The 13,161-nt window shown below is 40.7% G+C and overlaps 1 protein-coding gene across 5 annotated transcripts in view; it reads right to left on the reverse strand.

Moving 5' to 3' along the window:
- Nucleotides 1-251: 251 nt before the first annotated feature.
- Nucleotides 252-13,161, reverse strand: part of zmiz2 (zinc finger, MIZ-type containing 2) — a 38,545-nt gene continuing 25,635 nt past the window's right edge. For 3 of the 5 annotated variants that reach the window (XM_042395282.1, XM_042395280.1, XM_042395281.1), the window contains exons 12-20: nt 12,427-12,558; nt 12,181-12,286; nt 10,783-10,940; nt 10,616-10,683; nt 9,060-9,128; nt 8,714-8,955; nt 6,589-6,710; nt 3,264-3,476; nt 252-1,879 (exon numbers count right to left, since the gene is read on the reverse strand). In XM_042395282.1, coding sequence (XP_042251216.1) covers nt 1,760-1,879; nt 3,264-3,476; nt 6,589-6,710; nt 8,714-8,955; nt 9,060-9,128; nt 10,616-10,683; nt 10,783-10,940; nt 12,181-12,286; nt 12,427-12,558 — 1,230 coding nt within the window. In that variant the 3' untranslated portion in view covers nt 252-1,759. The remainder of the gene's footprint in view (nt 1,880-3,263; nt 3,477-6,588; nt 6,711-8,713; nt 8,956-9,059; nt 9,129-10,615; nt 10,684-10,782; nt 10,941-12,180; nt 12,287-12,426; nt 12,559-13,161) is intronic. The other 2 variants (XM_042395284.1, XM_042395283.1) reach the window with 1 other exon arrangement.

Below are 13,161 nucleotides of genomic sequence, written 5' to 3' on the forward strand. Positions count from 1 at the left end.
ATTTGACTCACTTTTTTACTTGCCCTTATCTTACATAATTATTGTTTTATGTATTAAAGGAAAAGTCTGATGAAATTCTCTGATTTTCTTATCGTCAACAAATCCGATGAAAAGATCTTTAACATTAAAATTTATCTACTTACAAGTATTGTAATGTGGATTCATACGCCGCTAAAAATAGTCCCCAACAAATGCGCAAGTTCCTTCTATTTGAGTATTTAAAAACAATAGTTAACAGCTGTTTTAGGAAATTTGAAAATGAAACTATATATTTGTGAGGTGTTTTTAACAAGACTAACACAGTGTTGAGTCTTTTCATGGGATTTGTTGACAATAAAAGAAATGTAGAACATCAGCAGTCTTTTCCTTGTGGTTCCCAAACTTGGAGGTTGTATTGGAGAAGAGCAAAACATGGAGAAGTTTGTAAAAAGGACTGTCAATGAATCACCTCTGACTGCTCCAAACGTCAAAAACAAAGACAAGACAATCTGATGAGGTTTGATGCAGACTGTTGGGTAAATCTTGTGTCTCGCTGCTATTAAACCGACCTCCTCACACATCCTCACCTGATCGGGACCAATTAAGAACTCATAAGGTTTTCTTTACGACAGGCTGTCTAATAACCACCGAGTGACCTCATGATGTGATGAAGAGAGTTACATCATCGTCTCTTTATCGATTTAGTTACTAAATGGCAGCGTCAGCTCCTACTTTATCAAATATGCGTGTGATGTCGTGTCTCTGATGTTTCTCCCTGAAGCCTAACGTTTGATAAAAATGTAATAACTTTTAATAATAAAGCTCAAGATAGATACTATTTAAAAAAAAAGGACAGAGCCAGGCTAGCTGTTTCCATCCGCTCCCAGTCTTTATGCTAAGCTAAGCTAAGCTAGCCATTTCCTGTCTCTTGCTTCATACTTAAAGGTGGCCTGTGGAGTTTTTCTTATAAACAAACAAAAGTTATGTTTACATTCAGCGATACTCATCAAAATGCATTGTGTGTACTGCGTCTAATAATTTCCTTCCTTGTAAAACAAATAAAACAACAAATTAGAGGACGAAAACTCCGCAGGGTACCTTTAACTGGCAGCGAAGAAAGCCAAGAAGAAAGAAAGCCAATATTTCCCAAATTAAATTTCCTTCAAGACAAATAATTTAATTCAAAACGGGGTCAAGACATCATTCCTGTAGTATGAAAATCACTCGTTACTTTCGTTTTTGTAGTAAAATGTTACAAACAGGAAAGGATGTGTGTGTTTGTAAATGTGAAAGATCTGCAAAGGACAGGAAAAAGTTTGGGAACCACTGTGATAAAAGTGTCCGTAAACTCCTCGAAAACACATCCAAGCTTCTGTTATCGCCCACGTCAACTAATGAAAAATCTATAAATACGGAATCCTTCAGCCTGTGATTTGTGCTATAGTTTAAAAATGCTGGTCTGCAGAGTCAGTGCCTGTGTGCTGAAATAGTCTTCATAGTCAACAGAGAGTGTTCCTTCTTCTTCTAGACTGTACTGAATCAACTTCAAGGTACAGCAGGAAATGTCAACATGACAAAGATACACAAAAACACACACAAAAAAACACACACACACACTCACTCACACGCATTTATGTACACACACACTCACACACACACACATAGAAGTAGTGGGTGACAACAGAGACGGTGCTGTCTTCAACAGATGTGGGCAGAGTTACAGCGAACAGAGAAACAACAGACTGGACAGAAAAGATGGCTGAAAGCGTTTGAAAGGTTGTCAGTTGTTCTCGAACAGCGACAGCAGGTCGTCGCTGCTGTTGTTGGGAAGGTCGGGGGGGCCCAGGTACGACAGCAGCTCGTCCGGGTTGGTCAGTTCAGGAAGAAGCTTGATGACAGCCAAAAAAAGGAAAAACAGAGGAAGAGAAATTAGTTTCTTAAAGTTTCTGAAAACGCAAAAATTTTAGTTTTAAAAGTCTGGTTTTCTCAAAATTTGAAGAATTACACGTCAGATTTCTGTAAGTGTGAAGGATAAAACACATTTATCAAGCAACTCGAGAATAACCTTTAAGAGTAGCTCTCAGGTGATCACATGATTCATCACATGTACGCTCAGAGCAGCCAATCAGAGACAAGGATGTCATCATGTAACGTCTGCGAGGGTCCGAAGTGATAAACCCGACCCTGTAACTCATTTAATATGTTTCTCAACAGTTCGTAACAGAACCGATGTTGGCAAATTATGTACATGTGCAGGATCGAAACAAATATGGTCTGAATGTGCAATAAAATGTTCCCTTTATACAAGCTGATAAACACTATTAATACAGTTTTATATTCACATTAAGCATTAAGGGTCCTCTAGTTGTAGGTGGAAAAAATTACTTTGCAGATTAAAATTAAATCCAAATTATTCAAGCTGTGCACATCAGATATAACTAATGTCTTCTAGCGCTGCAACTAATTATTATTTTCATGATCAGTTAATCTGTCAATTATTTTCTCAATTAGTTGTTTGGTCCAAAAAATGTCAGAAAATGGTGAAAACTATCGATCAGTGTTTCCCAAAGAACAACATGACGTCCTCAAATGTTTTGTTTTGTCCACAACTCAAAGATAATCACTTTACTGTCATAGAGATTAAAAAAAAAACAGAAAATATTCACATTTAAGAAGCTCGAATCAGAGAATTTGGCCATTTTTTTCTTAAAAAATGACTCCAGACAATTAATCGACATCAAAATAGCTGGCAGTTAATTTAAAAGTAATCGATTAATTGCTGCAGCTCTAATATCTTCAAAGATAAATATGGTAGATATTATTATTTCTTTAACATTGTCACGTCCATATTGCTGTGGATTATGGTGATAAATGAGTCTACAGGTCTGAACATTCAGATTCAGCCTCACAGTTTACTTAAATAGCTCCGGTAGTGATTAACATGTGAAATAAACAACAAATTATACTTATAATGTAAAAATACAAAATAGGGATGAAATTTCAGGAAATTGGTTAAAATGGAAACAAAAATAAAACCAAACTGGAGCAGAAAATAAATTCTGCTGCTGCTGTCAGACCTCTGGAGCTCCCATAAAGTATTTTTAAGTTTTAAGAAGTTTGATAATTAGATTTTATTCTTAGGTTTGCAAGTAAAACTAAAATTTAAAGACTTTTTTCTTTCACTTGAGTCCAATTTTTTACTTTAATCAGTTTGATAAACACGAGGGATAGTCATGTGTGTATATTTACATAACTGATCACATGATCAACAGGATTCCACTCACATCTAACGAATGATCGGCTCCGTCTCCTCCGGGCGCTCCCGGGCCTCCCAGACCGAAGGAGCCATCGGCCTGCAGCCGGGAATTCTGGGTATTGGCGTTTCGCGGTGGCAGCGGGCTGCCGGCGTCACCGAGACTCTGGTTACCATGAACCCCTGAGCCACCGTGCTGCTGGAGGAGGCTGTGGGAGTGTTCCAGCCGCCCAGAATGAGGCCCCTGACGGCGAGGGAAGAGACACACAGAAACAAGAGCCGAAGCTTTATTTCACGACATTTTCACTTTAAATTCACAGTGAGTAAAACACGTGAGGTGTAATCTTCACCACGTTTGCTTCCGAGGCAGAACGCCAGAAGCGTGTGACAGTAGAGGACGAACACTTTGTTCTTCCTCTAACAAACCTTCAGCAGACAGCCGAGCAGCTGCGTGCGACAGGTGGTATGTGGTTTAGTGGTTCGGTATGTGTGTGAGCCGATATATATTCTCAACGCTGTCTCCTTCAGGTTCGGTTAAAGGCTCTCAACTCGACTCACAAGCCAGAAGGAAAAGACAGTCAGTGGTGTGTAACACTGACTAAAAGGCCCCTTTTACACCCTGTGAATGTTGGGTTTTTCCAGACAAAATATGAGAGAAATGTGGTGAAATCTTTGATACGTACTGAGGATTTGAAACCCTTTTCAAGTGCTAAACCTTTGGTTCTCAACCCTATCCGTTATCCAGGTCCCTCACCGCCCCCCCATCAATTAAAATGTGGACTAATTGTCTCCCCTGAATATTAATGTTGATTATTATTCCGTGTTACATCATTAAAAATCATCTCATTAGATGCCAAACAACAGATTTATTTAACTGGACAGTTGGAATATCATTATCATTAGTTTCTCATATGAATAGAAAGTATATTTATGAGTGTTAAACAAACGCAACGGTTAGAAATCTGACAGTCAAACTTTAATTAGGTCTCGTTATTGATCATGAACAGCAGCCAATCAGAAAGCGGTAATTTGGTGCCAAACAAGAAGCTTTCTTATCAATGGTTCCGACAGAAAACAAGAGCAGCCTACCGATGAAAAAACGCAGGAAAACCCTGAAGTCTAATGATCAAAATGTGAAAATGTGCATTTGAATGTTGGAATAAACTGGTGTTAAAAACAGACACCAAGAACCTCAACGCCCTCCTTTCAAAAATACTTCTTCCTGCGCCCCCCGACGTTCTCTGAATCGCCCCCGTTGATAAAACGCTACACTAAACAGTCAAATTACATTTATTGTTATTTACTAAAGAACCACACAGAGAAGAAATTAGAAGAAAAGCGGCACAGCTGTAAATGTTTGTGTGAAAACATCAGTTTTCACATCACAGATGATAAACAATGGCACTAAAACACAGATTTAACAGGTAGACTCTGTTGAGTCTCTGAGACTCTGTTATAGGAGGTCAGTGTGAATATCCTGAGTCGAGGACAGACTTGATTAATTTTTTATCCATTTACAGAAATATTTCGTCAGAGGAGTTTAAAAGTTTTACCAAATGTTATTCAATCACTGATCTTCTTGTTGAGCTGACGACTTCGGGCTATTCAAGTTTCATAAGAGCTCAACATCAGGTCTTATTTAGCAGCAAATAAACAGCGTCTGGGCTCGTTTACATCTGTAGTCTTTATAACTGCTCGGCTAAATTGAAAAATTGCAGTGGAACAATACTGATGGTAATCTGCAACAGGCTTAGTAAAGATCTGAGCAAAACTAGCAGCTCTGTGAGGCTGCACTTACACAATGACACACTGATGATTAGTAGCTGTAATGTTACAGTCGTTTCCCAAAACAGCTGGGCAGGAGGAAATGGTGCATTTCTTTGTGACTATTTTCAACTGTGGATGAATCCACATTTGGTGTTTTAATGGGTATTTCTGGCCGCAGGAAGGTGTGTGTGGGATTGAGTGTTCATTCAGTGTTTCCCCTATAACTGTACAGACCTGGCAGACCACCAGGCCGACGAGAACCCCCGCCAGGCTAAAATAAATCTTTCCTTAATACCAAAAATAAAGCCAAATATCCATTCATTCGGAAATCAATAGCATTTGGGGGTGTCTCTGTGCAGCGCTGTTCCAAAACGTGAGTCAACCTCTTTGTTGTTGCCTTGGAAACTCTTGGTAGGGTAGCTCCCTTAAAGGAACAGGGCAGCGCGTAATGTGTTTGCGTATCGAGTGTGCGGTTGAGCGAGCGGCAGAAAAGTGACGGTCAAAGCGAGCGGAGCAGAAGAAAAGTTTAGCAGTAAGTTGTCAGTCTGGTAGTTAATGTACAGTACAGACTGCAGTGTGTCAGTTAATAAACACTGCAGCTTCTCAAGACCAAGAAAAGTCACGTCTGTTGTTTCCCCAACTGCTGGAAAAGTGAAGGGCGTTAGCTCCAAAGTTGGCGACAATCGGTAAGCCTAATCGTCAACCTCTGGGGAAACACTGATTCATGTTTTTTTTAAATATTTTTTTCACAGAGGAATAAGATATATCAGACCTTGGATACACACTAGTAGATCAGTTCATTGTTGGTTTTAGTCTTTTTATGGGATGTAGGGGAACGAGGGTCAGGTAACTGTGACCTGTACCGATGCCAAACATGTCAGTCCACCGAACCAAAACAGGAGACATCTGGAGATATTAGGAAAGAGGCGGAATACCACACACATGCCTACTCAAATTTGGTAAAAGTCCAAAGAAATGAAATTGAGAAATGTCCTATTCTTCTTCAGAATTTGAGGGTGCCAAAGAGTCTGGCAGAACAGGATGAGACAGGATACAGGATGAGTATAAAAAGGCATGTCACATTTTGTAATGTTGGAATTTTGTCTATCTACGTTGTACCGATGTGAAATAAAAGAGATTCCCTGTCTGGCCCCTTCTGTCTCGACCATCTGATTCCTCTGTCGCCCACCTCTTTCTGCCACAACGGGGATTTTTTGATGATTAAAAAAAAAAAAGAATATCAGAAACATCGTTTGGTGTTTCCTCTTCTGATCAAATCAACAAACCTCTTCTTCTCATTCAGGCGATGTGTGCCTCAGTTTGAGTTACGTAACAGTTACGTCTAACTCTGGCTCTGTATGTGAAGTAAACTCTGCCTTCTGGCTGTGGTCTATTCATACTCTGGCTGTCATTGATGCTTACTCAACCATTAAGGGAAAATGTCCTGAGCGAACAGAAAAGGCTCTGAGCCTGATCTTTGTGACTGCGGCCGGAGGCGACGTCAAGAAAAACAAGAAGAGTATGTTCCTGCGTGTTTGCTCGGACACGGATGATGTAAGAAGAGGGTTTAAAAGGTGTTTCGGTCTAACCTGGTCAGACTGGTAGGAGAGTGGAGGAGGTGGTCCAGAAGAGGAATACTCTCCTAGTGTCGGGGTGCCAGGAGTGTTGGGGAAGTCTGTGAATCCCGTTTGGCTGGAGAAGCCCTGGCTCCCTACAGGACCAAAACAAAACAAATATTACAGAAATATCACAGTCGGCACATAAAAACAGGTCAGTATACACTTTTTTTTTCTCCTCCTGGATAATGGTGACCAGTGCAGCGCAGAGAGAAAAGAGCTTCCAGCTGTGGAGTTTAATAACAATACGACACAGACTGGGGGAGGGGAGGGTAGTCTTAGAAATATCGTTCTGGGTCACCTCCCATCTAAGAGCAGATGATCTGACTGAGCTTCACAGTGATTGTGTGCTGTATGTGCATATGTATACATACACTACAGGAGGTAGAGCGGGTCGTCCACTAATCGGAAGATCTGCGGTTCGATTTCCCAGCTCCTCCAGTCCACATGTCAAAGTGTCCTTGGGCAAGATACTGAATCCCAAATTGCTCCTGAGGGCTGAGTCATCAGTGTGTAAATGTGTGTGAATGATTAGAAACTCTTCCTGAGGAGCAGTTTGGCACCTTGCATGGAAGCATCCGCCATCAGCGTATGAATGAGTGTGTGTGTGAATGTGGCTTGTAGTGTAAAAGCGCTTTGAGAGGTCGGAAGACTAGAAAGGCGCTATGTAAGTAGAGTCAATGTACCATCTACACACATTATCTCAGTACACGTCTTCAAGCCCCATAAAACTTGGTTTCAAACCAACAGTTTTTCTCTATTACATAAATATTTAACACATTGTAGACAATAATTAAATTAAAGTTATCACAGAGTTATTGTTTATTAAGATTTCAACACTTAAAAACTTGGGTTTAGGTTAGGGTGGGTTAGGGTTAGGGTGGGTTAGAGTTAGATGTAGGGTTATGGTTAGGGTTAGGGTGGGTTAGGGTTAGGGGTACGGTTATGGTTAGGGTCAGGGTTAGGGTTAGGGTGAGTTAGGGTTAGGGTTATGGTTAGGGTCAGGGTTAGGGTGGGTTGGGGTTAGGGTTAGGGTCAGGGTTAGGGTGAGTTAGGGTTATGGTTAGGGTTAGGGTTATGGTTAGGGTCAGGGTTAGGGTGGGTTGGGGTTAGGGTTAGGATGAGGGTTAGGGTGGGTTGGGGTTAGGGGTAGGGTTATGGTTAGGGTCAGGGTTAGGGTTAGGGTGGGTTGGGGATAGGGTGAGGGTGGGTTAGAGTTAGGGGTAGGGTTATGGTTAGGGTCAGGGTTAGGGTTAGGGTGGGTTGGGGTTAGGATGAGGGTTAGGGTGGGTTGGGGTTAGGGGTAGGGTTATGGTTAGGGTCAGGGTTAGGGTTAGGGTGGGTTGGGGTTAGGGTGGGTTGGGGTTGGGGTTAGGGGCGGTTAGAGTTAGGGGTAGGGTTATGGTTAGGGTCAGGGTTAGGGTGGGTTAGGGGTTAGGGTTATGGTGGGTTAGGGTTAGGGCTAGGGTGGGTTGGGGTTGGGGTTAGGGTGGGTTAGGGTGTGGTTTCATCAATAAAATGAAATAAAATGATCACCAGTAGCTGTAGTGTATGTGTGCAATCATTTAAAAATACACTATTTACAATGAAAAGTAGCTAAAGCCTGCTCAAAAAGTCATACTTTTTAAGTCTAATTTGCATATCTGTGACATCATGACATAAGTATTTATATACTGTAAAAGTTTTTTAAAAATCTAATTAAACAGTTTCCAGATTCTACTTTGTTCTGTCTGTCTTGCTAACGCTAGCTAGCAGCAGTCTGCTCTATCTGTGCTGAAACTGATTATTAAACTGGATACACAGAACATGTTTCTGACAGTCAATAGCTGTGTGAGAAAACCTGTATTTTATGCGCAATGATGACAGTCTTACAGGTGATGCAGGTTTTTCATTATTTAAGCACAACTGTCTAAAAAATATGATGTTTCAATCCAGCATTTTGCAGAGAAACAAAAAATCGTGAATCCACCCCAAAGCTCGAAAATCAAGATTTCATTTTCATTCAAGGGTCTTAAAAGCTGCTACATCCAGTGAGAAAGTCTCTACGTCGGCGGCAGCAGCGCTCTTTCATCCTGATAGTTTCCCTCCTCAGTCCTACCTGGCCTGTTGTAGTCGGGGGTGTTCCTGCCCCCTGCTGTCAGACTCTGGTAAGGAGAGGACGCCGGACCCAGAGCAGCGATCATCTCCATCACGTTGGGCAGGACCATGTGACTCGGGCTGACTGTGCGGCAGCGTTTCAGCACCGGACCGTCAGGCTCTTCTTTTATGTGCAGATCCGGTTTGACGGGCACCGGCCTCCAGCCGCACACCGGGTCTATGGTGATCTCCTCGTAGTCAGAACTGAAGAAAGACGAGAGAATAACTTTTAAAAAAGTACCTGGACATTAAATAAAGAAAGACACAAACAGATACATCAGATTCACATCAACAGTTACTTTACTTACTTCTGGATGTAGACGAGAATCCCGAGCATGTACTGGTCCACCTCCAGCCCCTCTAGCAAAGCTGTTTTACTGTGAACCAGAGGAGAAAACTTGCTGGTGAAATTGTATGCAAAGCAGAGTGGATTTTGATGCTAAAGCCCATTTCAGACACCTCGTTATGTAAATACAATGACAATTTAACATGTCGTTCATGTCTGAATAAATGTCCAAAAAGTGCCTGAAAAAGCAGTAAAGTCGATGTGACCTCATAACATTTCTGTTTCAACAAGGCAAAAGTCTGAATTAAATGCCATCAGATTCATTTAAAAAAGAAAAACAACAGCAGCACAACATTAAACACACATTTAGATCTGCTTTATTAAAAGCAATATGATACGTTTAATACCCTGTTATCATCTCGTATACACAAACAAAAACAACAACAATCTAATAAACCATGAAACACTGGTGTACTCAGAGTAAAAAAACTGATTTTCATTCTGCAAGTTTTGTGAGATATGAGCTGTTTGTTGGGTTGTTTCATATATATATTTACTGCCTGTATTACTTGTCCTGTTTATGGGCAGCTTTATTTATTAATTGACTGAGTGTATTAATATAAAAGTATTGTGCAAAAGTTTAAAGCACTTTAGATGTTTAGATTCTTATCAATAATGTAACATCATCAGGGACGCAGCATGAAAACAACCCCAAACATCCAGCCAGAGTCATAAAGGACTATGTTCAGCGAGTGTTACTGTTGTTATGGAAGTTTGTTTTTTTTATATGTTGTCTGCTGTGAGCTGTTTGATTTGTGTGTCTTTTGTAATTGTGCGTGAGCAACCAAACTAGTTTCCCTTCTGAGTTAATCAAATTATCCATCAATCTACAGAGGAGGAAAAATAAAAACAAAACAAAAGTAAAACAGAGGAGTAATCAGAGCAGCTTTCTCTCTGTTTCTTATTAATATCCAGCTGAAGGCTTCACATAAAACATGTGAGCAACAGAAACTGAAGAGAGTTCCAACAAAACGTCTTGTTGTTCTTGGCTTGTGCACTGTCAGACTCTCAAACACTCATAACGGACAAAGAAAATTAAACAATCCGTCACTGATTCAGCCTGCAAGAAAACAGAAAACACTCTCCTTCCTTCATATCATTACTGGGCGTCATCCTGGACTCTACCCTCTCCTTCCAGTCACACATCAAATCTGTCACCAAATCCGCCTTGATCCATGGCTTCATCTCAAATCGTCCGGACTACTGCAATGGAGTCCTGTTCGGGGTACCCAGTAAAACCCTGGACAGGCTCCAATATGTCCAGAACTCCACTGCCAGGGTTCTTACCCCACACCGAACCCTGGCAGCACATCACCCCCACTCTCATTCACCTACACTGGCTCCCTGTGACAAATCCCTCCACTCCCGGGCCCCCCCAGTACCTTTCAGACCTCCTCCACCAACACACACCTTCCCTTATATATATATATATATATATATATATATATATATATATGTATGTATATATTCCATGTCTGAAAAGAGTTTAAAAAGGTGCAACGAATCCTTGATACGTACTTGCAGACAGGACATCTCCAGGTTCCTCTTTCACAATTAAGTTGCAAGTAGGACTCCAAGTCGAAACACTGTAAAAACACAGAAATCAGTGTGAGAGAAGTGATGTGCATGAATAGATGTGTAAGTGAATGTGTGTGTGTGAGTGTGTGTGTGTGTTTGAGACCGACCTGTATGTGTCTGCAGTCGTGACCTCTGGCCGGCAGCTGGATTCGTCTGAATGTGATCGGACACTTCAGAGAAACTTTGATGGCCGTCTGCTCTACTCCGTCCTCTCCGTTCAGACCGGGGGTCCCGGGGATTGTCCCGCTACTGAAATTTCTCTTTACTGAAACAAAAGACAATAAGGAGGAAACATAATTATCTCACTGATTGATTAAAAAATGTAATTCTGAACAACTCAGAGCATCTTCTGACAGGTCTCAGTAACGATCTGAACAGTCGTTCCCAAACTTTTAAAACTTTTTTAACCTCGGTACTTTGTAAGAAAGGGATGCTGATAATGTTGCTTTGTATACATGGTATCTATGGTGATTTTTTAGTCACATGACTAATCTAAACAGACAAAAACGTTTGGTGAATAAGACGCAGTGCACTAGAGATGGGTTGTGCGATGGACTTGCATTGAAAATCACTCTGGTCTGCAGAGTCGGACATTATTTTTCATGTATAACAGGGATACTATTAGTCAATTAATTGATTAGTCGATTGACAGAAAAATAATCATTGACAATTTTTCCAAGGAAAAACTGTTTCCTTTAAGGTGTTTCATATCACTGTAAATTAAATCTCTTGGGTTTTGGATTCTTGGTCAAACAGAACAAGTTATCTGAGACTCTGGGGGACTGTTTCACTGTGTTCCAACATTTTGTAGACTAAACGATTAATCGAAAAAGTGGTTTGATAATTAAAATAATTGTACCACAAGCAGCAAAATCGGTCACTTTAACTTCATTTTAATCATCATGTGACCTGAGTCGATGGAATTATTTTCGGTGCAGCGTTGAAAAGAACGGCACGACATATAAGCAGATATAACATATTACACAATAAATAATAATCGCTAATAATATTCCTAGATGATGAAGAGCTGCATGTAACAGCATGTAAGATGCAGTAAATACAGATTAAGAGGCAGAATTCAGAGTCTTTATTGAAACAGGAAAGAAAAAGCTGTTTTTAAACCTGGTTGTTCTGATGGACGAGACCTGCAGCGCCTCCCTGAGGACGGAGGTTGATACAGATAATAAGCAGGACGATATTTCTTTTGTCAGCTTAAATTCGTCGTCTCAGACGGAGTTGTGAGCTGAGATGTATCAGCATTTCTTTGATTTACAATAACAGATATTTTCATCGCTTGCTCTGATCATTTCTGACTGGAAACCTTTAAACCTGCATTAAAGTTTCATTTCTATGGTTTTGTTTTTGTGGTGAATCATTGTTAAAAATACTCAATATAAAAAGGAAATTAACAAATCTTTGCCCGTCCTGAAGGCTCCCACCTCAGGAACCAGTAGTGTTTTAAACATCTCATGCTCTTAAATGAAAACGCTAGATTTGGAACTCACTCTTGGTGATGCAGTGCTCGGCCGGCAGAAGTCTCTTTTTCATCAAACCCTGCAGGACGGACCTGACAGACGGCCGGTGGACCAGCTGTAACACAAACAGATGGGACTGGGGAGAGACAGGAGGGAGAAAAAAAAAAGAGTTTAACTGGGGTTTTATTAGTTTAGTGTAAGACACAAATATGTTGCATTGTAGTTGACTGTGCACCACAAACAGAGACAGTCAGGAGTCATTTCAAGGCTACTTACACAACAGCAGGCTGTTACGGTGATCTGCACGGTGTTACGACCCGGTTGACACACTTGTTTTAGGTACAAGGGCTTGTGGGATGTTTTGTTGTCGCCTCTCTCGATAGACAAAGGAGTGGCGTTAACACTCACCTGACACGGGAGAGACAGGATTCACACTTCATTTATTTTCTGTTTTTATAGTTTTTCCAGCTGCTGTCGAAGTTACAGTACGAGTTGAATCCAAAAAGCTATGACAACATGTACCTTTAACACTGTAACACACTATGGTAACTGGTTTTTTTTTAAATTTCCACTGGTCCTATCTCTGCATGCTGGACACCAGCACGTTCCAGGAGATATGAAATCTCTACAGTACGTGTAGGTGAAGACATATTTCACACAATTAAGCCTTTTGAAGACAAAAACAATGAAAATAAGTCCCAAAAAGCCTAAAATAACCATAAATACTCATTAAAGGGAAACTTTGGTATTTTTCAACCCTGTTTTACCATCTTTTTGTGTCTCAGTGACTAATGGGGACAACGATTTTTGAAACTGGTCCAATATTGAGCGAGAAACAGGCTGCAATGTAATCCTTCAGGGCGATAGCGCCCCGTCGATGTAAGTCCACTAAAAGAGTTTGTTTGTTTGGAAAGAACAATACAGAGAAATAAAACTTTTTTTCATTCTCAGCTAAATATTCAGCCATGACAGAGTTGGAGAGAGGAGTGTCGGGAGGATTTTGTTGCGTTG

This window comes from Thunnus maccoyii, chromosome 19 (genome assembly GCF_910596095.1).
Source record: "Thunnus maccoyii chromosome 19, fThuMac1.1, whole genome shotgun sequence".
NCBI classification, from domain to species: domain Eukaryota; kingdom Metazoa; phylum Chordata; class Actinopteri; order Scombriformes; family Scombridae; genus Thunnus; species Thunnus maccoyii.